The sequence below is a fragment of the Triplophysa rosa genome, linkage group LG8 (genome assembly GCF_024868665.1).
Source record: "Triplophysa rosa linkage group LG8, Trosa_1v2, whole genome shotgun sequence".
NCBI classification, from domain to species: domain Eukaryota; kingdom Metazoa; phylum Chordata; class Actinopteri; order Cypriniformes; family Nemacheilidae; genus Triplophysa; species Triplophysa rosa.
The window spans coordinates 15,613,458-15,638,424 of NC_079897.1; the positions used below are offsets into that span (position 1 = coordinate 15,613,458).

A 24,967-nucleotide genomic window follows, 5' to 3' on the forward strand; every position below is an offset into this window, starting at 1 on the left:
AATGTTCGGTAAAAGTTTGTGTTTTCAGAGTGGCTTTTTTGTGCCATTTTTGGACGAATAATTTTGGTTGACAAACATTTGGTGCATTCCTAATTCACATTGGCTCAAAAAACCTCTATCATGAACATATTTTCCCAGAAGTACACTCCTCATACTTAACTGATTGTGACCCATGGATTTGAACATATTAAAGAAAAGATATGATACTTAGCAGATATTCGAAACTTACCTCGATGTGTTTTTTCAAATTAGAGGAAGAACTCTTGAATGCCGATATTTCAACTGCTCTAGGCAGGCAAAGTTGACATGTCATAATGATAAAATTTCCCTTCTTCGCCTTCACGGCAAAAAGCCCCTTCAGATAACGCCAAGGATGGTTAAGTACTGTATCTGAGAAAGGATGAGAAATTAAAAAGGATCAGACTAATAGAAGAATATAATGCATTGATTTCATCCTCCATATTGTGTTGGATGATGTATTTTACTTATTTTAATTAGATAAAATAATTTTTGTCTAATTAATAGATAAAAAATTAATTAATTAGATAAATAAAATGCATCTAATTTTAATTAGATAAAATAAGCGATGGATAAAAACACAGCATGGATGCACTCTGACGTGTAGTGAGGCCAAACGGACTGGAGAAAAGTTTTTAGGCTAACGTTCTGGGAATGTTCCCCTAACGTTAGTTTCTGGTTCCCAGAAAGTTTTTTAAGGTTTGTTTTTGGTTATCTTTACGGAAATAAAACGTTCGTTTCATTGTTGCTATAACGTTAGGGGAACGTTCCCCTAACGTTGGTTTTTGGTTCCCAGAACGTTATGGAAACAAGAGCTAACGTTCTATTTCTGTAAAGAAAACTTTCCTGGAGAACCAAAAACGAACCTTAGAAAATAACGTTCTGGGAACCAAAAATTGTTATCTGGGTATTCTGGAAAATTAGTGAAATACATGCTATTTTCGCAGTGTATAAAACATGCAGTATGCTTCAAACGGTTATTTATATATGTAAATATGTACTAATTTAACGACAAGGCAATGAAGCTGTTGCAGAAAAAACGTATAAATCACATCTGTCACTGCAGAAATCCTTTCCCCATCCGCCATGTTGATTGTGTAAGGCCCACCCATCTCGTGGGAAACGCGGCATCAGAGGGCATTCATGTGCAGATATTATCTCGAAAACTCGTATTTCCGATAATTCCGAGAGCACGTGAAGGCAGCATTATGCTGCGTTCAAGACACCACGGAAGTAGTATATTTCCCACCACAAACGCGAAAGAAACGTCTGGATTTACTAACATTAAACGTATTTAGTAACATTAAAACATCAATGTTACTACTGATATAGTAACATTAAAACATTACAAGTATTTGTTAACATTAAAAGAGCACCGTTCCATAACTTATTTCCGGGTTTAAGTGGGAATTATCGATTTTCCGAGAGCACGTGAAGGCAGCATTATTACGAGATCACTGATATGGCTTCACCTGTGACTGATCATGTTTTGTCTCACGAGGATGAATCTTATTCCCAGCTTCTTATTGACGCTATCCGCTCCACCTTACAAGACGACAATTCATTTTCCGGTTTCTTAGTCACGCAGGGGCCGTCTCGATTTTCTCTTATTCTCTTTTTTTCTTTTGTGTCTAAAAAAGAGCAATGAACAGTTTCTAAATATTAAAGAGCAGGTTTCATGAATCTCATAAAATTACCGGCATTTCAGTGTGTAACGTAGCTTTCCTTCAATTTTGACGATCTGCAAAGTTGTTATTCCAAAAAGTCCATGATAAATTAAGACATTGGCTTCCAAAGAGTCGACTCCGAACCGCCCAAACAAACCGTTAGGCTTTCGAATCTTTTGAGTGTAACATCGATACGTCACAGTGTAACGCATCAGCATAATCCCCGCGAAACAGGAACACTCTGACCTGCCCACTAGCACTTCAGGTAGTATTGCGTGCCGTATACAACATGTCGAGGTGACGCTGTGTTTTGTGCTGTGAATGCAAATGTACTTTGTTGCCAACTCTTACCTAATAATGTGGCGGTTATTGTAGACTGTTGTCGTTCTACATGTCGTAGTATTGTACAAACTGTATCCCTTTATCGTTTAGTCACGGTAGCACTTTGCTAACGTGTCTCACATTATGGTTTTGTCAAGTGTGCAAAGTTTAGCTGTGGTCACGATCCCCTTCAAACAAAACGGTTTGCTTGTCATTATTTAAAAAACGGACTGCAGCACTATATCATTTTATTATGTAAAGGTGTGTGCATTATCTTTGAAAGCTCTCGCTAACTTTCTCAGTTACTCCTCTCTGTATAATCAAAGTAATGATCAACTTTGGGATAGAGCCGTTGTTGTTCTCCCACAACTATGACGAAAAAAGATCAACAGAAAACAATAGTCTGAATGGTTTATGAAGATAAGTTTATGAAGATAAAAACTTGTGATATGGTAATACTGATGCCATTTTTACACACAGCGTCTTTGTTTACAAAAACCTTCCTGAGATAAGAACTGTGGTAATGGGCGTTTCGTTTCTGACACGCAGTGTATGAAGAAAGACCAATCACAACTGATTGGGCCAGTTGGCCAATCGGAGCACACTGGACTCGCGGTAGGGAGGAGCTTAGAGAAGCGGAAAATTTGAACAGCTTCAGAGGAATCGTTTAGGGATCTTTGAGAAATGGATAGATACTAAATGCATATTTTAAGAAAACAGCACCGGTTTTTTTTACGTTTGATGCATTTGAACATGTTGTTGGGGACTCTAATACAACATTAGGACACTTACAAAAACCTTTAAACCTGCTCTTTAATAACAACGCACCCTCAAAGACAGCTGATATATAGTAACTCAAAATGCCTCAGAAGTGCAATGGCTCATTGAACTGTATTGTGACATATGCCGAATTCATGGGTCCATAACTTTAAAATGATACAGTAAAAACGTCTGCTTTTTTGCACAGTGGTAGCCAAGGACACTGGGTATAACCTACCTTCGACATTTCTAACGCACCCTCAAAGACAGCTGAGAAATGGCAACTCAAAATGGCTCATAAGTGCAATGACCCATTGAACAGTACTGTGACATATGCCAACTTCATGGGTCCATAACTTTAAAACGATACAGTAAAAATGTCTGATTTTTGGCTTGGTGGTAGTCAAGGACACTGTTTAACCCTCATGTGACATTTTCAACGCATCCTTAAAAGTATTTGAGATGTAGCACCTCAAATTGGCCCATAAGTGCAACGGCCCATTGAAGTGTATTGACACGTATGCCAACTTCATGGGTCCATAACTTTAAAATGATACAGTAAAACTGTATGCTTTTCTGCATGGTGGTAGCCAAGACTGGGTATACCCTTAACATTTTTAATGCACCCTCAAAGACAACTGAGATATAGCCCCTTAAAAATGGGCCATAAGTGCAATGTCTCATTGAACAGTATTGACACGTATGCCAACTTAATGGATCCATAACTTAAAAATGCTACAGTAGAAATGTCAACCTGTATTTTAATGTAAAGTAATTAGTGCATGCAATTAGCCAAGAGCACCATATGTAATCAATAACTAGTACACTCTAAAAAAAAGCCGTAAAAATAGGGCACAATATACTGTATTAATATGAAGGAATTTTCCGTGTTCATTTTTACAGTTGTTTTACCTGTATTTTACATTTTGCACTGCATTCATTTGCATTTTAGCATTAATGGAAATGTCCGTAAAATAAAGGAAAATGTACTGGTAATTTTCTGCCAGTACTTTATCTGTTTTTTTACGGGATTTTTTTTACAGTGTATATTGAATGATACATTGAACTGTTGTTATGTCGTTATGTCTTTGTATAACTATAATAACTAACCAGAATCAGAACGAGCTTTATTTGCCAACTGTACACACGCACAAACACAAAAAATAAAAAAATATATAAAAACATAAATGCATAGCATATAAATGCATAAGATGTAAGAGGAAAAGTTAATTACAGATCTGCAGTTAATACTGCATATTAAAACTGTTCATACTGTGCATTTTACAAACATAAACATAATTTAAACTGTTCTGCCAAAGTGATATTGAGAATAGTAAGGGGAGGGAGTGATGAGGGTTCCTCATTAAGTCCAATCATCTCAAAGGGCATTCAGCTCAGGCTTGTTATGCCTGCACCAGACAGCCAGCAGAGCAGCCTCTCTTCTGTACGCGCGCGCACGCACGCACACACACACACACACAGTGTTATTAATATTTAGAAACTGTTCATTGCTCTTTTTTAAACATAAAAGCAAAAAAAGCGAATAAGAGAAAATCGAGACGGTCCCTAAACTGAGCGTGAACAAGAAACCGGAAAATGTCAAGACAGGAGTCGCGTCTTTTAAGGGGGAGCGTATAGCTTCTATAAGAAGCTGCGAATAAGAAGCTGGATTCAGCCTCGTTTTTGACTCATCGGTGTACATGTCTTTATTCTAAAAAAAAGTAAACAATTGTTTTGGCCTATTGAACCTGTCGCATTGTTTTAACCCATAATATAATGTAATGTTTGTCAGCACAGTTTGAAACTGAAGTTTGTTACTTTCGGTTTCTTCCTGGCGTGCGCGCGCTCGGTCGCATTCCTGGCTGCATCTGAAGTGGCACGAGGAGGAGCAGTCTGTTGTGACGCATAACATTTCCAGTAAAAGACTGCCCTCCTGTTCGAATACATGGACGAAAGAGCTAGTTCGCAAACTTCACATTTTTTAAAAACTTTTTATATATTTTTCACCAAACTGGGAATGATAAACAGCAATAACAGAGGATGTTTAATCGCCATGTGAAGGTAAGGTCAGACGCTCTTCTTTTCTTTAAAGTCTCCGCGCGGAAATAGATCAATATCTTTAAGTGGCATTTCACTGTGGGCGTTGAGGTTATACCGTAGGCTTAAGAAGGGTGGAAAATGTTTAAACGTCACCTTATTTTACAGTATTCCGTGGTGTAGCTATAATGTGCCGTCCCTGGCAATAATAAAAATAATCATTAAAAACAAGTATTTGAGATATTTTCTAATAGTGTGCGAATTGTCGTTTTGAAAAGTGGAAATTTGCGCAACTGGTTACTGTATCATCATTACCCTTTTTTAAAAGACAAGGAGATGCCCCGAGTGTTAATCAAAACACTTGCGTCTTCTTGACTTGGTAATGCAGTGTTCAGAGAGATAGAAATGAATAATAATAATTATCTCGTAAATTTCTCTCATCCACGCGAACCTGTGCCCGTCAGTGTGTTTGATGACGTGAGAAGCAGCGCCCCCTAGAGCTCATAATGACACAGCACAACACAACACACCGGAGGAAACATCACCTCAGCATCTGTTTATTGCTGGTAACACAACATTTTCAAAGCATTCTCGTTGGAATGAATAATTGTATTCAAAAGGATATTTTTTTAAATGATCATATGGCGAAATCATAGCAGAATGTTATATTTCTATGTTTCTAATAATCAATTATTTGGTTAACCATTCAAAGCACCCCCACAGAGCATTGCAAGTACGTAGTTTAGTGGGCTCATTTCCTTGCACACAGTTTTGCAAGAAGCTCAAAATATTTTTTCCTTATAATCAACTTTAAATCAATAGTTTTGTATTCTCGTCATTTAATTTGTGTCTTTTTCCAAATTGTTATATTTATTTGTTAATAAAATTAAAGTTTGATCTTATGGGATGCTTAACATTCCAAACAGTAGTTAGCCAAATTCTCAGATAGCAAAGATAATTGATTTCATGTTAATTCAATGTGGAAAATACAAAATGTAATGCTGATTTAACATAAATCACTTATCTTCTCTGTTTGGGTTGTTGTCAAACTTGTCATATGACATCACATTCATAGCACTTGTAAGCACTGTGATCACAAATAATTGAGTCAAGTAGAAATAGTAAAAAAACGAATATAAAGTCAATATCATTGTATTTTGGAATACAATATTTCATGTTTTGTCCTCTGTTGTATAATGCACCTTTTAGCTCATTTTACAAATGAAATGAGGACTATGGTATATATGTTAGAAACTCAAATGTTCCCTTAATGTTGCCCACAGGTTTTATTCTGCCAATCATATGTAGTTGGGCAAGGACAGTGCTCTGAAAATGAATACTGGAACGACCAAGGATTCTGCTGTGATAAATGCCATGCAGGTAAAGCTAAATTATTCCATGTGTCTACAGACATGTTATTTAGGGCCACTCATTGAAAGATGACACAGTTGTGTGCTTTTAAAACACCTATGTATAATGTGTGTTTGCAAATGAAAACTGAAGAGTGTTTCGTAACTGGTGTTTGGTTCAGCTCTCACAGACTGTTCTTTCATTTCCTTTCTGCACTTTTTCTTTAGGGTTTAAGCTTATACAGAAATGCCCTGCACTGGGGCAAAGGTCTGTCTGTAAGAAATGTGATGCTGGGACGTACTCAGAAAAGGCAAACTTTTACAGAAACTGCTTCAAATGCACAAGCTGCAAAAAACGTAAGCCTTTTTATTTTCATATGATCTTGTCACTTTTCGTTTTTTCAATTCAAATTCACAATTTTGACATGCTGTGGGATTGTAATATCCTACTATTATATTCATAGCCCTATTAACTATGCATGTCAAGTCTTAACATGTACATGTTCTGTAAAAAAAAAAGTAAAATATAATATTATAATAAAAATAAAATATTATAAACCTTCACACACACCAAATCATTTACTTTGTTCTGTTATTTATTTTGATCTGTCTGTTACTTACTCATAGCCAATATGGTGACAGTTTCAAACTGTACGGTCACAAGTAACAGCACGTGTAAATGTAATGATGGATACTACATGAAGAAATTAACCACTTCGACATTAGAATGTCGTCTCTGTAAGAACTGTGGACCTGGGCAATGGAAGATTGGAAATTGTGAGTTGAAGTTATTTAATCTTGATCAAATAATGAATTAGCATTGAAGAATACCTTACATATTTTGGCTTTTGTCAGGTACTGGGGAAGACTATAACCATTGTATGTGCAAAGATAAACATTATAGTGTGAAACCCAACTCCTGTGAACCATGTGTTAGGTAAGTCACAATACTCTTTTTACTCAGACGACATGATATTTCACTTACTCAAGGGATAAAGGAAAAGCTTACTTTAAATCGGTCATTTTTTCCCCACATGTCACCTGATAACAGCTACTTTACACAAAGCAGTTTGTCTCACGGAGTGAAAGAGATCACATGAGATCACATGACCAGTGAAATACTTTTCCTGGACACAGGAACAGTTACAAAATAAATAAATAATGGCTGAATGTACTAACAGAGCTGGGGTTTTGGAGCACCCCTAGTACTGCACATTTCGTATGTATGATAAATGTATATATTTGTATAATAAAAAAAAGTGTCCTTCATGCTCTGCAGGTGTCAGGAGGGGTGTGGATTCTTGTGTAACTCCAGCAAAACATTAAACACGGTTCGAAGTCCTACTACAGGTGAGTGCTGATCATCAATTGTCAAAATTGGGTTGCACATGTTTGTGTCTGCCACCATAGGCTGAGAAATTGACATACAGCAAATGATACTCTAAAATCATAAGGTTAATATGTAATTCAATACTTTTTAATTACACTTTAATTAATAAAAAGAGTTTAGAGAGAGAGGAAGAGAGAAAGAGTTTAACTGTGCGTTCACACCGCCAGCGACAAAGCGATGTCATTAATTTCAATGGAGAGCCGGCGACACGAGCAACAGTGACCGTTGGCGACAGGAAGTGGACGTTTGCTCAACTTTATGCAAATGATGAGTGACTTTCGGGAGCGCCTACCAATAGGAGTAAAACAGAGACGTCATCCGTCTCTCGTCAGTTACTGCAGAGTTTGTTTATAACTGTTATATAAATGTTATTAGAGCAACCAAAGCTAGGAACGCCTTCTAACGACCTCGTAGTAAGAGACTAGAGACACCTAGCGACAGAGTTGCTGGCGGTGTGAACGCACAGTTAGTCAGTTTTTCATATTTGATGGCTTTCCTCATGCTGAGGGTTCCAGCCAGCCAACACAGCAAAACTATGGCTTTAAACCATCTGATTTTACCGTACACTGTTAATAAAGATTCAGAGGACTGAAATCTCTTAAAAATCATGAGTAACCCCGGGAACTCCCATTTAGCATTCAATGTGTCATCACAATATCTGTTTGAATTTGTCCTGTCATGACTAAGCTAAGTGTCTGACAAAAAGCAATGTGTGCTCCAGGCAACAAAAGGTAATATCTAAGGTAAACATTTTCACAGTGATTTTAAAGTTGTTTTCTTTTTCACTACATTGATGTTTCAGACACAGTTTCTCAAATAGTGGTTCCGGTTTGCTCATGCATCATGGCTGTAGCGGTGGGAGTGTTTATGTTGTACGAGGGCATTCGACTCTGGAGGAAAAGGAAGCGAGCTTTGTCGGCCCAGTCGTCGCCACATGATCCTGTGTCGATGACAGAAGTTGAGGTAAACCGGTGAATTGGTTTATGACAAGGGTTTACAGACAGCACGTCGTCATTTTTCTCATTATGAGTGATTGACGTTTGACGATAAACAATAATCTGTGTTCTTTTTAAGCAGTGGATGATTCATGTTTGATGATAAACTCAGCTTGGACTAGTTCTAGAGAGCTTGTCAACCTAGGGACCCCCCCAGAATAAGAAAGGGGAGCACGATTAGAAAATACTTGTATACTATTTTCTGTTGATAGCTAATATAAAAAATGAACAATTCATTTGTTGTGACTAAGTATACTGTATTACTATTACTATATATAGACGGTTTCATCGGACGCACGTGCCTGGCCCAAAGTTAACTTCCGGTCTGTGTTTCGTTATAATATAACTTTTATTTTATATTTAATTTATATTAATTCATATGAATATTTTATTGTATATTAACTGTATTAAATTAAATTAAACTACTCAACAGGTCTTTGTGAAAGCCTACCGGAAGTTAAGTTTGGTTCACATAACGTTTATTTATGTCGTTATCGCTGAAACCCTCTATAGCATACTATATAATACTAGTGACCGGTTTCACAAACAAGGCATACGGTTAGTCCCAGACTAAAATAAATGTTTGAGCTGTCTTAACTGAAAATAACCTGCCCTGACATAAGAATTGTTTTGTGAGTGTTGTTTAGTAATTGTTGTATTTTATGAATGTTCTCCCCAGACAATGGTTGTGACAGATTCACCAGATTCAGTAATGAAGCACGTTCCGAAGCCGTGTGAAACAGAACGAGCCAGTGAACTTCCAGACTGCGTCCCAAGAGAGATCAAAGGTATGTGTGTGTGTCTGTATTTGTTTCTGCACATGATTCTCTGAAGATTTGTTTTTGCACGTACAGTGTGTTGTTACAAACCCAACATTTCTTTAGTCCATGCCTATAACAGTAGAATTTTCAACATCAATATATGGTACTGCGCATTATTTAAAAAAAATGTATTGACTAAATTGAAGAGGTGTTTCATGAGGCGTGCCTGATCTGTTCAATTGTGACACAATATTTCCTGTTGAGGTGCGAGTAGTGTGTGTTCAAAACCAGCCAATTTTTAGCCAGTCATAACAAATTCAGTACTCAATGTATTACCTTTTGTGTAGAAAAAAGATATATTTGGGTAATTCATGTCGTTGTCTCTTGCCTCTTTCTTGCAGTTGCTGAGTTCATCTACTTTGTGTTGGACGAGATACCTGTTGCACGATTTAAAGAGGTCGTGAGGAGACTTGGCATCTCAGAGCAGGACATCGACAGGGCAGAACGAGATAACCGGGCATTCAAAGACGCACAGTATCAAATGCTGAAGGTTTGGAGTGACAGAGGCAGTGGAGGAGGAAACAACATTTTGCCTTGTCACCTCATCCAGTTGTTTATAGATACTCTGGGAGACATGTTTTTAGCCAGCTGCGCAGACAGTATTGAGAACAGGTTTCTTTCATAGGACAGAAACATTTCACATTGAGGGCATTGGAAGAGAATGGAGATAAAGGCATTAATAGAGAACTTCAGCTCTACTTTCAAAGTGGAAGTGGAACTGTACACGACAGCATATTTCCAGTCGTCTATGAAATTTCACACTAACCTTTTTTCTAGGCCTTTTTTATGAATTTGTAAAAATCTGTTTTGTGTTATTGTCAAGGCTTGATGAGAGCTGTAATAGTTTATATCTAAATGAGGTAGTTGGGCTTGGTTTATTTGTATCTGCAAATTTGTTTCTCATGTAATGTACATGCTTAAAATTCTGTTGTAGTTATACTTTCAGTAGAATTGGGCGAAAGTCGCATTTTCTATAAAAATAGAAATATTTTAGAAAACATATTTTTGCACAAAGAAGGCTATTAAGATTTTGTACATATTACAACACATTCCTTTAAGTGAAATATTCACGCAATAATGTAACGTTCATATTATCTGCACCCTTAAACAGCCTGTAGTCGCACTCACACAGTACATGGCTGTATGTATTTTGTCATTCCACAGTCCTCCACATGGAGGGTTTTACAGTATGGTGCTTCAGCAAAAATGATCAAAAAGAGCATTAATGTTCAAATATATATGTGAATATGGTATGATAGATCTTGCAGACTATCAGAAGAGGTGAGTTTAGGTCATCTTTGGTTCTGGTGGGTTGTGGTAACTGTAACAAATTTGTTTCCCGTTTTCAAACATTCATTTAGCTTGTTTCCCCCAGGCAGCTAGAGAAAATAAAAACGACTGAAACTCTTCAAAGAGTATAGGATGTATAACCTAAGCAAACAAGAAATCGGGTGTCCTGTTTCTTGCGCCATGTAGTGTTGCTTCTGCAACAGGAAGACTTGAGTTTTATTTGATTTTCTCTTTGTAATTCTGAATTTTATGTGCATTCACATCATATGAGAAGGTTTGCGCAGAGAACACGCTTCCTGAAACCTTGTAAAAACTTTTTTACAACATTTTTATGCACAAAATTTTGTTTGGTTTATAGTCATTTCCATTTGGAGCCACGAGGCATACTGTATCTTTTTATATAAAAGCTTTTTGGTATTTTTGTTTGCAAATGAAATAAAAGATTTCAGTCAGCATTATGAAGTCCCTTGCTATGTGTTTGCATTTCTACAAATTAACTGCTTATACATTTTAAACATGTTATTTGTTTGTTACTTTGATTTCAGTCATTCTCATTTCAGACTACCTTCATTGTTGGAATAGCCTCCCTGAGGACAAGTGGAATTACACGCTTTAAAAAAAGAGCAGGATTGTGTTAACAGACCCTTTTTCATCAGGCAAGCACCACCCATTTGATCAAGGTGTATAATTATCTGTTTCGGTGTACATTGATGCAAGACTGTCATGATCCCATGCAATGTTACTTTTATGCATTCCTACTTCACTGAATTAATTTGACATTACTGTCTAATATTTCCCAGGCACCTCTGTTTCTCTTTCTTTCTCACCACTTTTTCACGTCTGTTCGATGTGTTTTGATGTTTCACACACAAACTGCACCAAACTCATGTTGTGGTTGCACACTGAACACATGTTTTTAATCCACGTGTTGCATCATTGCTTTATTTTCTCAGAATCTCACTTATCGTGCAAGTGTCACAGTGAAAATAATCTGATTAGCTCATGTAAAAACTGGACGTTAGATTTAGTCCACATAGGAACAACTAGGCAACCATTTAAAGGAACAATCCACCTTAAAATGATCATTTACTCACCCTCGTGTTGTCCTAAACCTGTATGACTTTCTTTCTTCTGCAGAACACACAGGATATTTTGTAGAATTTTTGTACCAAACAACATTGGCCCGCATTGACTTCCATTGTATGGACACAAGACCACTGAGACATTTCTCAAAATATCTTCTTTTGTGTTCTACAGAAGAAAGAAAGTCATGTACAGATTCTGAATCACATAAGGGTGAATAAATTATGACAATGTTTATGTTTGGTTGACCGATCCCTTTACAATCATGGTGAGAACAGGTTAAAACCTGGTTCCCATCTACCCTTTTGATTTCATGCTTGGAGATAAAAGCAACCCTGCGACTGTTCTGTGTGTGCATACAGTATTTGTGCTTGTCTATTTGAAGCTAAACCACAAACCTTTCACAATTATGTTGTTATGTACCTGTGATCAAACGACTGGTTGGCTATCAATCACATCAGAAAGAACTAATGCACCAATCAGGTTCTCATCTGGAGACGCAGCTATGCCGGAGATCCGAGGGGCAGAGGCATGAAGAATCCTGTCTCGCTTGCTCAACCTGTTACTAAAGGAAGAAAGTGAGAGAGAGAGAGCGAGAGAGAGAGAGAGAGAGAGAGAGAGACAACGTCAAGGCAAGTTTAGACAGACGGAGTTAACCAGAAGAGAGAGAGAGAGGGAAAAAGACCTTAAACATGCATGCCTGAGTGACATGGACACAGTCAAATCCAGGTACCTACTGGGGATCCCTAAGAGTCAATGTATTTGTGTGTGTGTGTGTGCGTGTGTGTGTGTGTGTGTGTGTGAGAGAGAGAGAGAGAGAGAGAGAGAATAGGGTTAAGGATGTAAACAGGTATCACATATGACTTCTAAAAGTAAACGAAAACTCATAATTTAACTTTCATTGCAGAATTTGTGTGGTTGATTTATAAGTGGTCAATCACTTATGTCTTATTTCTACATGATGTCTGTGTGGGTTTTTGAGTGTTTTTATATATCATGTTTATGTTGTTTTGTGAATGTTTACAAATGTGTAGGTCTCAGTCTGTTATATACAGTATAGGGATTCATATGTATATGAATGCATGTTATAAAAATTAAATATGGAATAATAGAAATTCAATTATATAGTGTTATAAGTTAATCTTATGTTCCTATTTTAGACCAGTACATTTGTGTGTGTGTGTGTGTGTGTGTGTGTGTGTGTGTGTGTGTGTGCGTGCGTGTGTGTGTGTGAGTGTGTGTGTGTGTGTGTGTGTGTGTGCGCGCGCGCATGCGTGCGTGCACCCTCCATTCATGCTCATGATTGTGAGTCGTGATGACAAAGTCTGAATAGAATGGGTGTTTTTCCACAGACAGATGTCAAACAGTGTGGGTGGATTTTAAAATCTTCCTCAAAACATGTGTGCAGGTCTTATGAATCATACACATGCTGTATTTCTCGCTCATGTGTATTTTGTCTGGGTAAATGTGAATCATACGCCCGAGAAACACATGAATTGTGCTGCTGTACATGTACAGCATCTGTGTACTGTACCCCACCTACATTTAAGGTGTATTCGCTCGTTTAAAAACTGTATAAATAGGTCGAATTATTAGAATTACCTATGAAAACAAAAGACGTCTGTGTTATGACAAGCTGTCTGATAGCAAAGATGACTGATTTAATGTCGATCAACGTTAAATTGGTTAATTACGACTTTGCTATCTACTGCAGGAAGTAAAACATTTTCACGTTTTACTGGCCTTGATAACTTTGAACTCTAATGGGTTATGCAAGAATGTATGACGGATGATCACATATGACTCACTCAATACTGCCATCTGTTCTCATTATGTTACACCGCTATTAATCCTCATGTTGTCGCTTGATTTGTATCTTTCAGTCATCCATCAAAAGGACCGGAACTGGGTGACGCAATGGCCCCTGAGGAAACTGCCCCTGTCAGGGCTGAGAGACAGCGGGAGGAAGACACGCCGGATGGAATTGTTGCAGTAACATCAGCCAGCCAGAGGATGGCGCAAGACAGACACAGATATCACACCATAGGCCATCAACAGGTATCTTCTAGCTCGTATTTACATGAATGCTCTTTGCTTCTGTTTTACGCAAGTGCATTAATTTGTCAGTAGTTCCTTAGGAAAAGTAACCAACGGGTTTATTATAGTAAATGTGTGGTAGGCTAAACATGTTAAAGTGATTGTTTACAATTTACATAGCAATGGTTTTACTACAGATATCATGGTTAGGTTAAACTATGGTTACTGTCGCAAATGGTTCATTTCCCTTAGGAATTAAAAAAATGTTTAAATGTTTTAAATAAACATGGTTTTACTACAGTTGAAAGCAAAAAAACATAGTTACTGTAGTAAAAACATGGTTACCATAAAATTACCATGGTTTTCAAAAACCATAGTTAAAACGTGATTACTATAGAAAGAACATGAATTTTCTAATAGTAAGCAATGCACAAAAAACATGGTTACTACACTTTTACCACAAAAAATACTTAATTTTTGTAAGGGTTGTGGTTACCATGGTTTACTTAAAATAAAAAACAATGGTTACGAATAAAAAATAACAGTGAACAACATTCTTTTGAATTAATCGAAGTCCTCTGAGGTGTGTAATGTAATGTATATGGCTGTCAATGGTTTATAGAAAAGATGCTAATGCAAAAAAACGTGTTCTTATGGTGTGGGCCTAAATCATGTTGTGCTTTATATGCATGAGATGGATGTCACTACAAAATGTGGGTTAATATTTTTTCATTATTTAAATTCAGCTTGGCAATCCAAAGAAAAGCAGAGGAATTGACTTTTCAACAGTGAGGGGAACATCGAGCAGTGGCAAGCCCAGAGGTGCAATAATGCAGGTGTTTTTTAGCCAGAATGTCACACAGGAGGTAAGTCACTATATAATTCTATTTGGTGGGGGCTGTCTGTATGTTTTTATAGCATTTACACAATACAACAGCTAAAACATTTGTATTATTTCAATATTTCTCTTTCAGGATCGGACGGTTGGCGGTCAGGGGCAGGTGGACACACTGAAGCTGCTTCTTGACTATTTTACGTTACCTTCTGACCTGACGTGGACATGGGGAGCGGGAGGTACTGAAAGAAAGTTAAACCAGAGCTGGACCGACATAGTCAAATCACACGAGGTATATTGATGGATTAGGGGAGAGATGGAAAAATGATTTATGTGTGAAGTGCATCCAGTTTGGCTTAAAAACATTGACAAATACAGAGATCTTGTTAACTTCTGGAGTTAAGAGAATATAATATTAAATACAAAATAATACTATTGTAACATTCTACAATGTTTTTACTATTTATTTAACAATATGTTTTACACTATTATATTTGTACACTAACCTTATTTTGTGTTTCTCTGAAGTCTATGTTAAAAACCCAGCGACACCAGCAGGAGGCGATGTGGGAATTGATTTCTACTGAGCTCACCTACATCAACAAACTCACTATAGCTAAAGAGGTATGTCATAAAATTACCTTTGTTTTTTTTACATTTTTAATGTTTTTTTACACTTAAAGCGCAATAAAGTATTTGTAAACATTAGTATTACATTATTTTGTAAAACATAAAAATGCAAGAGTTGCAAAAGCTATGACTAATGCACATGTTTATTTCTGCATAGCTCGTGCTGGGAGCCTTATCACACTGTCATAAATATGGATTCCTACAAGAAGTATGTGCATTTGTCTCATTTTACCCCCTTATGGAAATTAACCATTGTTTAACTATAATTACCATAGTTTTGTATTTGTAGTAGGCTCATAGTAAACACAGACTAACCATGATTTTAACAGTTACTGGTTACTACACTTTTAATATAACAAAACAATGATTACTTTTTCTACAAAAATTCCGCCGCGGTCGTCTGAAATGACCCTGTAGAGTTCCATAGTCAGCATTTCTAAATGGCAGACAGAGAGAGATGTGAGTGACAGCAGTATTGTGGTTGAATAATGTGCCGTTTACTGACTGAGATCACTCATTCTCTTTAATCAAAATAATCTAGAGCGTTCTGCGTTCTTGCCAGTCATGTCACAACGGAAAGATATATGTACATTTTAAGATGGAAAATCATTTTGCTCTCAACGTAGACTGTGTGGGTGAAAATGACCTGTCAATTAATCTTTTCCATTTTTCTTTCTTTCTTTCTTTCTTTCTTTCTTTCTTTTTTTCTTTCTTTCTTTCTTTCTTTCTTTCTTTCTTTTTTTCTTTCTTTCTTTCTTTCTTTCTTTCTTTCTTTCTTTCTTTCTTTCTTTCTTTCTTTCTTTCTTTCTTTCTTTCTTTCTTTCTTTCTTTCTTTCTTTCTTTCTTTCTTTCTTTCTTTCTTTCTTTCTTTCTTTCTTTCTTTCTTTCTTTCTTTCTTTCTTAGGTCACCTCCACCATGACTTTTTACAATCTTCCTTCTATCCTTGATGCACATAGACTCTTTTGGCAGGAAGTGATGTATCCCATGTTACAGGAGGTCCGTCTCACTGGGCAGCCTTTTGACCCCCTGAAACTTGAGGCAGGATGTTCGCAGGTACAGTACAGCTACTGTTAATAAATTATACAATGAACAAAGTTTAAGTCAGAGGTGGGCAAACTTTTTGACTCAAGGGCCGAGTCTTTTGGAATCGAAGTGAAGGGCTACGTATTATGTGCATAACAAATGAATCCTTTTTATTTATTCCAAATGGACACTCCATAACTCAGCTCAGTGGTAAGAGCATTGCGTTAACAACGCAAGGTTGTGGGTTCGATCCCAGGGGATTGCACATACCTATGTATAAATGTATAGGATAATGCAATGTAAGTTGCTTTGGATAAAAGCGTCTGCCAAAATGCATAAATGTACTGTATGGACATTCTTTATATCCTATTTATAATTACGACACTTAACCCAAAGCACCTTGAATACATCCTGTTTTTCTTCCGTTGTACATATTAACATACTGCCTATACAGTATACTACATGTAATATACAGATGAAATAATATGATTAATTTTACCATTCATTACAATTATAAAATCTTCTCAAGTGCATTATGAAAATATCACATTTTTCATTTTTTTGTGTTAGACCAACGACCCACCAGCTAAAACTAGCTTGACCAGCTAAAAAGTGGGCAAAACCCATTTAAAACAAGCATGCTTATCTAGCTAAAACCAGACTGGGAGAGCAGTTTTTAGTAGGGAAATCTCTTATAACCAGAATTTTTAAAACATTTATAAATATTGTTTTCATAACTTTCATAAATGGGTTGTTAGCTAAATGTTTTTATAAATGATTAAACGTCGGATTAAACTGCATATTTTTGTTAGCTGTGATAGTGTTGTCTTGGAATTTGTTTGTATTGCATCAAAAAGTTATTAACTCAAATGCAATAATATTTACATTTAAAAAAATGGCTTCGTGGGTCAAAATAAGTGTCAGCAGGGCCGTATATGGCCCATGGATCATAGTTTCCCCCCTCTGGTTTAAATTGTATTTTTGTCGTTCATACCCAGTCTTTCAATATTTCTATTTCTCACTCATGCTTCGTGTTTCACAGTTTCCTGAACGTTTTCCTGCGTACTTTGAATACTGTTGGGAAAAGGACAGAAATGTGGAGTTTACACGCAGACTACTTGACACAAGTCCACAGTTTCACACCTACATTTCGGTAGTGTATATCATAACTGTGGTAAAGATATCATTTTGAAGTATCCATAAAACTTTCTCCTCACCATACCACAATTCACGAAGATAAGATAATAATATTATACATTGAGCTGTTGGCTCGGATTTTGTCCGTTGTTTGTCAACCATCGTAAAGCGTGTGAAGTAATCTGCAATTTACATTATTTCAAGTAGAGATAGAGAGGAAAAAAAGCTGAAGATATAAATAAACAACTCTTGAGCTAATTCAGGACTGGAAAATTGTAAAGCATCAGGTGAATATAGCAACTACCTAATATAGACATTAATGATAGTGAGGTGTGAGTTTGTTTTCCACATGTCAAATGAGCTATTACCACAGTACGTTCCCCCAGCTATTGTTTTTTGCACAGGGGCCGGTATGCAAAGTAAGCAGAAAGGAAATGTCACGTCGTGTGTTCTTGCAGTAGTTTGACTGTAGTGGTACATTAGGGGGGTGAATAATTTCCTGAGGGGCGCATTATCAATAATGTTATTTCAGGGGGAGAGAAAACTGCGACTGGTACTTTTTCATGCATGATACCAAAAATAATGTTTAAAGGTTGAGTTTGAAAGCACGATTCAAACTGCCATTACAATCTGATATGTTGCATGAAGATATGTGCATGCCTATACATATTCAGTACAGATGATATCTTAATGTGTTCTGCAGTGGGTTGAGAATCATCCGCATTGTGGTCGCATGAGACTGGGTGACATGCAAGCCAAACCTCTCCAGAGGATCACCAAGTACCCTCTTCTGCTGAAAGCTATTCTAAAGAACACTGACGATCTACCCACCCGAAATGCACTTCAAAGAATGGTAAGACAAAATGGTGATGAATATGTGAATGTCTCTCACAAATATGTAATGTAATGGGCAAAACAATGTCCAAGAAATGGCCGTGTCAGCTTATAAGAAAAACATAGGAGGAAATCTCAAATCATTATGTTGGATGCTTGGAGATTGAATATTTTGCACTTGCATTAAAGGGATAGTTTACCCAAAAATGAAAATTCTGTCATCATTTGCTTGCCCTCAAGTTGTTCCAGACCTGTATAAATTTTATTGGTCCGCTGAACACAAAGAATGACATTTGCAAGAATGTTTGTGACCAAACGGTTCTGGGGCACCATTGACTAATATAGGGGGAAAACTACTATTGTAGGCAATGGTGCCCCAGAACAGTTTTGTTTACCACATTGTTCAAAATAGATTTAGAATGACTTGAAGGTAAGCAAATGATGTCAGAATTCTCATTATTAGGTGAACTTTAAGTTAAGGATAAGATCTGGACTATCTTGCTGACTCTGTGTCTCTCAAATTTCTTAGTTGAACAGCGTTGAGCATTTTCTGACATCAATCAACGACCATTTACAACTTAAAGAGGATGAACTGGGCCTTTCTGCTGTTGCTCAAAAGATAGAGGGATACAAGATAGAGGGTCTGAGCGAAGAAATAGACAAGGTAAACCAAAGAAAAACAAGCCAAAGAAAAACAGGCCATAAATTGCACTTTCAGTGAAGCTAAATGTTATTATCAACAGCACATTCAAGAGTTCTGCTGCTTTGATTTGACAAGCCCCATCAGGGGGGTGGGGCCAAATATCATACGGAAGCAAATACTGGACGAAACTTTGAAGGTCGGAGGAAGGAAGGACAGTAAGGCAAGTGAGAAGACAACCCAGATGATTTCGTGAATTAAAGGTTTTTGTACGTGGAGTTTGAAACTGACAGAATTGCTTTTATTTGTTCATGTTAGGAGCTTGTGGTCCTGCTCTTCACTGATGTGTTGTTAATGACCAAAACGCAGAAGAAATCAGACAAGCTGAAGGTAGTGCGCCCCCCTCTGGCCCTGGAGAGAATACACTGCATTGAGCTCAAAGATGGCTGTGAGTGTGACCACCGTGAAAATACTATTTTATTTTATATACCAAAGAAAAACTAAAAATCATTATATAAAAATCATTTTGCACAAATAGCATGTTAGTGTCATCCTTAATTTATGCTCATACCTTTTGATAAATAATTTAACGAGCAGCTGCTGCACAATAGTTTTAATAGTTTCTCAATAATACTTTTTGAGCTTTAAAATTCACGTTGTTTTTGTGTAATCAAATGTATGTCGAAACACATCATGGCACATTAGACACGACAAGATGATTTCTATCTGAGCGTTTTAAACCAGAGATTTGTCCCCACCTAAGGTGTGGCTCATAGATCTGCTCATTTAAGTTCAAGTGCATTGTCAAAGTGTCATTACCGAACGATTGCACTTGAATTACAATTATGCATCCTAACAGGCAAATTACCTATGAATTTGCATATGCACTTATGCACATGCCATTCCTTCCCTTACAGAAAAGACACATGAATTTCACATGTTTTTTTACATGTTTTTCGCATGTGATCACATGTATACAACATGTGTTTAACATGTGCAAAAACACATGTGTGATCACATGTGAAATGTGTGTTTTTGGAACATTTTGGTGTGAATTCCATGTGAATTCCCACGTGAAACCCATGGGATAACATGTAAAAACCCATGGGATGACATGTGCAACATGTGGTGACGTGAAGAACATGTGATCACATGTGGAGACATGTCGCATATGTTATCCCATGGGTTTTTACATGTTATCCCATGGGTTTCACGTGGGAATTCACATGGAATTCACACCAAAATGTTCCAAAAACACACATTTCACATGTGATCACATGTGTTTTTTGCACATGTGAATTTCGTGTGTCTTTACGGTAAGGGTTCTTTTTATTGTTATATTTTATACAGTATAATACAATGTGCTATAATAAAATATATAATATTGTTAATGTACTGTATAAATATCACAACATTAATTTTCTTGTCTCTTGTTATGTTCGGTAGATTCATTTGTGCTGGTGGAGGTTGGTGATCTATGTTGTGCTGTCAGTGTGTACTGTCTGTCAACGCACAGTCCAGACAGCTGCTCGACATGGGTGTCTGCTCTGCGAGAAGCTCAGGTACAGCAATCACTCAAACAAACACACGATTAAACCCATACACCAGAACGACAGGAAGTCAGAGCCCCGCCCTGACGGGCTGTCATTTATTGGACCTATACGAATGCTTAACATTCCGCTTCAGGCACTTCCCACGAACAGAAGAGAGCTCAAGGCGCTTACATTTTCTTTTTGAAACAAATGAGCTGTTTAACCTTTAGAAAATCTTGATTGTTGACATTGGGAGGTAACATAATTTTGGAACTCCAAAAAAGATTATTTAAACATTCGATAAACACTGGATTTAAATAGACAGAATAAATAAAAAAGCAACAAGAACGATTGGATAACAGGGTTGGAAATCATAATTTCACTCAGTTGGGGCCAGCTATTTTGGGATCAAATATTTGTTTACAGTTGGAGTGGTATTAATAACCATAATTACTGATTACACAACACAAATAATTATATCGTACGTAGTCCAGCACCAGTACTGAATGTGGTCGACGCTCCAACATAGTAGATGGTTGAAACACACAAGTTTAACATTTTTTTAAGGTTAAGCATGATTTACTGGCCAAATAATTTAAGTATAAAAAACAACAAACGATGAATTTGACTGATAGCATTATTAATTTAATTCATTTATTTTAATTTATTTTTCAGCTATTGCAATAATATTCTCACTATGAATTCTTTTGGCCATGATATAGTGAAAATGTAATATCGTGACACCCTTTGTTTATGATTAAATAAATCAGTATATATATATTCTGTTAAGTACTGAATCACAGAAAAACATAAAAAATAAAACAAAAGTATTTATATGGGTACACTGTAAAAAAACAATTTACCTGGCTGCCTTAAAATTTTGAGTTAAGTCAACGAGTTTGGATTAAATTCATTGATTTAACTAATATTTTGAAGTTTAGTTAACTACAAATTTTAGGGCAGCCAGGTAACTTCTTTTTTTAAGTTGAAACAACAAAAAAATTTAAAATCATTTTTTTACAGTGGTTGTTGACAAATAAACCGTAAAAGTGTCCTATGGTGTGACATCAAAAATAAACAAACCAACAATGAAGGCAAATCTTTCTTATGCTATTTTATATTATAATTATAAATAATATAAAATAATCTATTTTTAACAGTTATATAATATATACAACTGCATTTATTTTCAAAAAATGAAAACTGGAGAAACAGGAAAAAATGTACAAATAACAGAAAAGATGCTCTGTATTTTTTCTGACCTCAAAGAAAACAAGTTCATATATTCACTTTTAAGCAATACAACAGTAATATTTGTACATGTATTTAGGAAAAGTTTAAAAATATTTTTTTATGTGATAACCTCGATTTTTATCACAGTTTTTATGTGTCTTGTCATGCTGTCAGTCTTTCACATTGCTGCTGGATGACTTTGTCACTCCTGAGGTTTGATTTTGTTGAAATTCCACAGACACTGGACTATAATGGCCACAATACATCTAGAAATGATGATGAAATTTGCAATGGTCTCGTAATTTTTTCTGCTGCTGTATATTATACTTGGGTTGTGCGTAACGATCGGGTAAATGTTATTCTGTTGATTTTTAGACAACATTGGATACCTTGAGGAAGAATGAGGCAAACAAAACACAAAAGAACACAGATGACACAGACTTGAGTGGATCTCTCAATCAAAACAAACTGATCAATAAAGTCAAAGAGGAGGATTCTAACAGCCAATCAGAATCAGAAAGTGATTCTCCTCCGTTGAAGCGAATTGACAGCATCTCTATAAATGGGACACAAACAATAAGTAATGTGGAGCAAAGTAATGCTCAACAAGTGATGGAGAATAAAAGCTCTACACCGATTGGTCAACAGAATGGCCAGAGCCAATCAGCTCATGAAGGGTGGTTTACGGAAAAGAAGGAAAGTGGACTGATTAAATCAGATGAAAGTGAGCCCTTATTAAGGAAATTTTCAGAAAGGCGAGTTACATGGAATCGTGGGCCACAGGCGTCTTTATACCCAAAAGACAATACAAATCAGGACTTGTTGCCAGGTAAACATACAGAGAAAAATGGCCAATCCATACCAATAACTTATTTTTTAAATGAACTCCCAAATAAAACAGTAGAGCCAGACCCAGATGATGGATCTCAAGACCAGTTAATCAGAAATGTGACTTTGTCTAGCAACTCTGGTGAGGATTTTCTTTCAGAATCAGGGAATTTCATCAGGAAGTTGGGGTCTCCTCGGTTGCGTAGGCAGCGTCCAAATAATCCACAACCCTCTGTCCCACTCGACAGCGGAAAAGAACCTGAATCTAATACAACCCCTGATACCAGCCAGAAAACAGCAGCTACCGCTTCCATCAAACCCCAAGAGACCCACAGAGTGCTAAAGCTGGGATCTTTAAAGAACAACAATGGAATATTCTGGTGTGATACAGAGAAAATATCATCACCAGATCCACAGACCATCTGGGAACCTGTGAAGAAACCGGATGTTGACCTTGAAACTAAACCCAAACTAAAGACACAGAGGAGCGTCTCCGTCACAGAGATCAGCTTCTCCCACGCATCTTCTCTGTCTACACACAAAAAAGCTCCAGGCTACCAGGTTTCCTCTTCCCCTCTCCAGGACCTTCTGCAGAGAGCAAAGCAGCGGGAAAAGGAACATAGACTGGGAAAAGAGGAAAAGGCTAAAGCGAGGAATTTTTCTCTTCCCTCCATCCCTCCCTCCTCGCCATCACCCTCAGCCAGTGAAGGAGACAGAGAGGCAGAGGGTACCATTACCACTTCTGCACAGAGATGGACACAAAATGAGAAGAAAGGGAGGTGAGTCTACATGCAATAAATGCAAATGAATGGACGTACACATGAGTGACCCCTAAAGTCATAACCTACTTTGCACTTCCAGTTATGTTTTGTGGAAAAAAAGTAATTTAGATACTAGTAAAATGTGTGTTCAGCTTCATCATTTACTCACCCTCTTGTCATTTCAAACTGGATGATATTCTGCAGAACACAAAAGAAGATATTTTGAAGAATGTTGTTAACTGGCGTTGACTTGGATTGGTTTTGCGTGCATACAATAGAACTGAATGGGTGTCAGTGCTGTTCAGTTACCAGCATTCTTCAAAATATCTTCTTTTGTGTTCTGTGGAAGAAAGTCATGCAGGTTTGGAATGACAAGAGGGTGAGTAAATGATGTCAGAATTTTCATTTTGGGTGAACTATCACTTTAATTTTATTTAATAAAATCTAATTGTAAAGTCAATGGAAAGTCCTCATAATAGAATACTAAGATATGTGCGTTGTTTTTTTCCTAAAGATTTAGCATGAAAATGTATATATATATGGTATATTCTCTTCAGTATATATTTTATAACATCTTAGCTCCAAAATAACCCTAACTGTCCAGCGGAAAATCTATGATTTTCATTTTAAGTAGATTTGTTCCATTAGTGAGTTATGACTGTAAAATGAGAAGCGGCACCGAGCCGGGAAACTTGACAGTTTCATGTGCGTTATTGCTTCTCTCTGCCCACACGCAATCATCTTTGTGACATCGTGCCAAATTCTCTTGAATAAATATTCTTGCTGCTTTAAACTAACAATTATCAAATTACTGACATTAGGTTTGCAAGACGTGCACAAAACAATTGTTATCAAACAGGATTTTGCATTATTGTAAAGTTCTTCAGATGCCCTTTAGGAGTCAGGCTTTCCCTGTAAAGTTCCTGAAAATACAGACCGCAGCTTTACAAACTTATGCCACATATGATCACTTTATTATTTCATCATTAATAAACATAGCGGTCTATGTACACGTATAAAATATCTTCATGGAACATGATCTTTACTTAAAATCCTAATTATTTTCGGAATGAAAAGAAAAATCGATCATTTTGACCCATACGATGTATTTTTGGCTATTGCCACATTTATACCTGTGCTGCTTACTGGTTTTGTGGTCCAGGGTCACATATATTATATATTATATTATAACTATAAATGTTTCTAACTTTCTACTAAATAGCAGGGTAGAAATTGTATTAATCCTAGCTCTTTCAATGGCATTTACCCATGAATCGCTGTTCTCCCCATTATAGTAACAGCATCCTAGAGGGAACGGGTGTGGATTGGCCAGGCTGGTGCTTTGACGATGAGGAGGTTTTTGAATTTCAAGACTTTGATGATGATGATGACTTTCTTGAGCGAACACTGACTGCGCATGAGCTCCAGAGGGCAGGACATAAACCATCAGATAGACACGGTGAAGGAGAATGCAGTGAGGTGTAGTTAGTTACAAACATGTTTTCCTTGTAAATGTGAGCAAATTTGTGTATAAACTAGTGTATAAATGTTTGGAGACGCATATTGTTCTGTTCTTTTATATTTATTAGTATAAAATTAATACAGTATATTCATTATGAGTGATACTGTATCTACAGCATTTATCTGTAGCTTTTTTATGTAAGATTGATTGACATTTTGTTCATAGGTAAAATAATGTATTTGTATATTATTTGTATAGTAAGTAATAATAAGTTTATAATTGCT

At 36.7% G+C, this 24,967-nt stretch overlaps 3 protein-coding genes across 6 annotated transcripts in view; 2 read left to right on the top strand and 1 right to left on the bottom strand.

Annotated features, from left to right (window-relative positions):
- cd27 (CD27 molecule) overlaps positions 1–13,613 on the bottom strand; it is a 25,284-nt gene extending 11,671 nt beyond the window's left edge. For 2 of the 3 annotated variants that reach the window (XM_057341173.1, XM_057341170.1), the window contains exons 1-2: positions 1,491–1,564; positions 230–390 (exon numbers count right to left, since the gene is read on the bottom strand). In XM_057341173.1, coding sequence (XP_057197156.1) covers positions 230–313 — 84 coding nt within the window. In that variant the 5' untranslated portion in view covers positions 314–390; positions 1,491–1,564. Of the gene's footprint in view, positions 1–229; positions 391–1,490; positions 1,565–12,153; positions 12,296–12,415; positions 12,477–13,538 lie in introns of those variants that run through there. The other variant, XM_057341171.1, reaches the window with a different exon arrangement.
- Positions 4,410–11,102, top strand: tnfrsf1a (tumor necrosis factor receptor superfamily, member 1a). The gene is made up of 10 exons (XM_057341166.1): positions 4,410–4,826; positions 5,267–5,368; positions 6,086–6,182; positions 6,380–6,508; positions 6,779–6,928; positions 7,007–7,088; positions 7,431–7,501; positions 8,344–8,504; positions 9,216–9,324; positions 9,699–11,102. The coding sequence occupies exons 2-10, from the start codon at positions 5,309–5,311 to the stop codon at positions 9,980–9,982; spliced, it is 1,143 nt and encodes a 380-aa protein (XP_057197149.1). The 5' UTR covers positions 4,410–4,826; positions 5,267–5,308; the 3' UTR covers positions 9,983–11,102.
- plekhg6 (pleckstrin homology domain containing, family G (with RhoGef domain) member 6) lies at positions 12,339–24,965 on the top strand. Of its 2 annotated transcripts, XM_057341161.1 has the most exons (15): positions 12,339–12,459; positions 13,614–13,788; positions 14,514–14,633; positions 14,742–14,894; positions 15,131–15,226; positions 15,390–15,440; positions 16,137–16,286; positions 17,299–17,409; positions 18,097–18,246; positions 18,757–18,891; positions 18,971–19,090; positions 19,186–19,315; positions 20,314–20,429; positions 22,008–23,239; positions 24,517–24,965. In XM_057341161.1, the coding sequence occupies exons 1-15, from the start codon at positions 12,440–12,442 to the stop codon at positions 24,704–24,706; spliced, it is 2,949 nt and encodes a 982-aa protein (XP_057197144.1). In that variant the 5' UTR covers positions 12,339–12,439; the 3' UTR covers positions 24,707–24,965. The 2 variants fall into 2 exon arrangements, with proteins under 2 accessions (XP_057197144.1, XP_057197145.1); XM_057341162.1 differs by lacking the exon at positions 17,299–17,409.
- The last annotated feature ends 2 nt before the right edge of the window (positions 24,966–24,967 follow it).

Excerpts from the sequence above, each read along its gene's own strand:
- tnfrsf1a (XM_057341166.1), top strand. The coding sequence starts at position 5,309 with ATGACACAGCACAACACAACACACCGGAGGAAACATCACCTCAGCATC. Across the intron at positions 7,089-7,430 it reads TCCTGTGAACCATGTGTTAG|GTGTCAGGAGGGGTGTGGAT; the intron begins GTAAGTCACAAT and ends CATGCTCTGCAG. Across the intron at positions 9,325-9,698 it reads CGTCCCAAGAGAGATCAAAG|TTGCTGAGTTCATCTACTTT; the intron begins GTATGTGTGTGT and ends TCTTTCTTGCAG.
- plekhg6 (XM_057341161.1), top strand. The coding sequence starts at position 12,440 with ATGGACACAGTCAAATCCAG. Across the intron at positions 16,287-17,298 it reads TTGAGGCAGGATGTTCGCAG|TTTCCTGAACGTTTTCCTGC; the intron begins GTACAGTACAGC and ends CGTGTTTCACAG. Across the intron at positions 23,240-24,516 it reads CAAAATGAGAAGAAAGGGAG|TAACAGCATCCTAGAGGGAA; the intron begins GTGAGTCTACAT and ends TCCCCATTATAG.